Source organism: Sinohyriopsis cumingii, chromosome 4 (genome assembly GCF_028554795.1).
Source record: "Sinohyriopsis cumingii isolate HCF-2022 chromosome 4, ASM2855479v2, whole genome shotgun sequence".
NCBI lineage: Eukaryota > Metazoa > Mollusca > Bivalvia > Unionida > Unionidae > Sinohyriopsis > Sinohyriopsis cumingii.
Window position 1 is genome coordinate 115,282,367 of NC_142964.1, and position 1,169 is coordinate 115,283,535.

Genomic DNA, 1,169 nt, shown 5'->3' on the forward strand with positions numbered 1-1,169 from the left:
GCGTTACATACTGCTTGGGTCGACACCTAGTACAGTCAATAACGGACTGAAATCAACTCTTCGTTAACATGAGTGTGTGTTGGGCCCATTCCCACTCATGAAAGCCCTTCATTCGGGTCGTTAGGGACATATAGTCATACGACCTGACGGCTAAATTAGCAGTGCTCCTTAAGAACATAAGCGCCTGGGGGATGTGGCACTAATTCCTTTCCCTAGGAACATTTAGCATCCCGCTGTACGGGAATAAACCCGTCGCACATGCCCTTTTGGGCGCACGCGACGTAAATCCAAGTAATCAATCAATCAATCAAGTCTACCTTTTCGATAATGTCTAATTCTTCAAGTCTTGCCAACTATTTTTCAACTTTCTTCCGAATATGAAATAGAATACGTCGATGGTGTTGAGTTACACGGATTACAGTATCATCAGTGTGAAGGTGCATCTGTCCGTCTTTTAGTTTTCCAATTTCTTTGAAGATATCTGGGTACTTTTTACAAAGTTCTTCAAACTTGCTCTTGACTGTAGCACAGATTCTTGCAATTATTTGCAACTGTATGCTTGTTTCATAACTCAGTAGGTTTCCAACATTTTTTTTGGTTACACAGAATGGAGATGTCGTGATCCTACATCTTGTCTCAATCTTGGCTTGAAATTTGCCAGCTATATTTAATTTCGTTTCTGATCCATAGGCAGATACATTTGTTTCTGTTTTCTGCAGTTTAGGCTTAGGTTTCAGCTTTGCAAATGTATGTTCGTCCATGACATTAATGATGGATAGTGTGTCAATCAGTACCTCTGTTTTTGTTCCATCTACGTCTACCACTGTGTGAGGTTGTTTTGGTTTTAGAGTATTGACTTTATCTAGAGTTCGCAGGCAAAAGGTGTATTCTTCATCTGAGCTCACAGATGTACTACCTCTATTTTTCTGACTATTATTGCTTTCTGTTTTGAATCTTGATGTACAGACTTTAGCAAAATGGTTTTTCTTTCTTGCAGGAATTGCATTGTCTCCCTTTTGCAGGACACTGCCTATATTGTTGTTTGTTGCTGCCGTAAGCTTTCTCGATGAAATGCGTCTTGTTTCTGCGACGACTCGGTGTCCTTCGTTTTGTTATGGCATTGGCATTCTCTCTTTCGATTTTTCTTTTCTGTTGCTTGTCTGTCAGAT

The 1,169-nt window shown here is 40.2% G+C and overlaps 1 protein-coding gene across 1 annotated transcript; it reads right to left on the bottom strand.

Moving 5' to 3' along the window:
• Positions 1–353: 353 nt before the first annotated feature.
• Positions 354–761, bottom strand: LOC149801929 (uncharacterized). The gene has a single exon (XM_089956871.1). It carries the CDS (start codon positions 759–761, stop codon positions 354–356), a length of 408 nt encoding a protein of 135 aa, XP_089812997.1.
• Between the last annotated feature and the right edge of the window lie 408 nt (positions 762–1,169).

What these genes read in the sequence shown, in the direction of transcription:
- LOC149801929 (XM_089956871.1), bottom strand. Translation starts at nt 761, where the DNA reads ATGGACGAACATACATTTGCAAAGCTGAAACCTAAGCCTAAACTGCAG.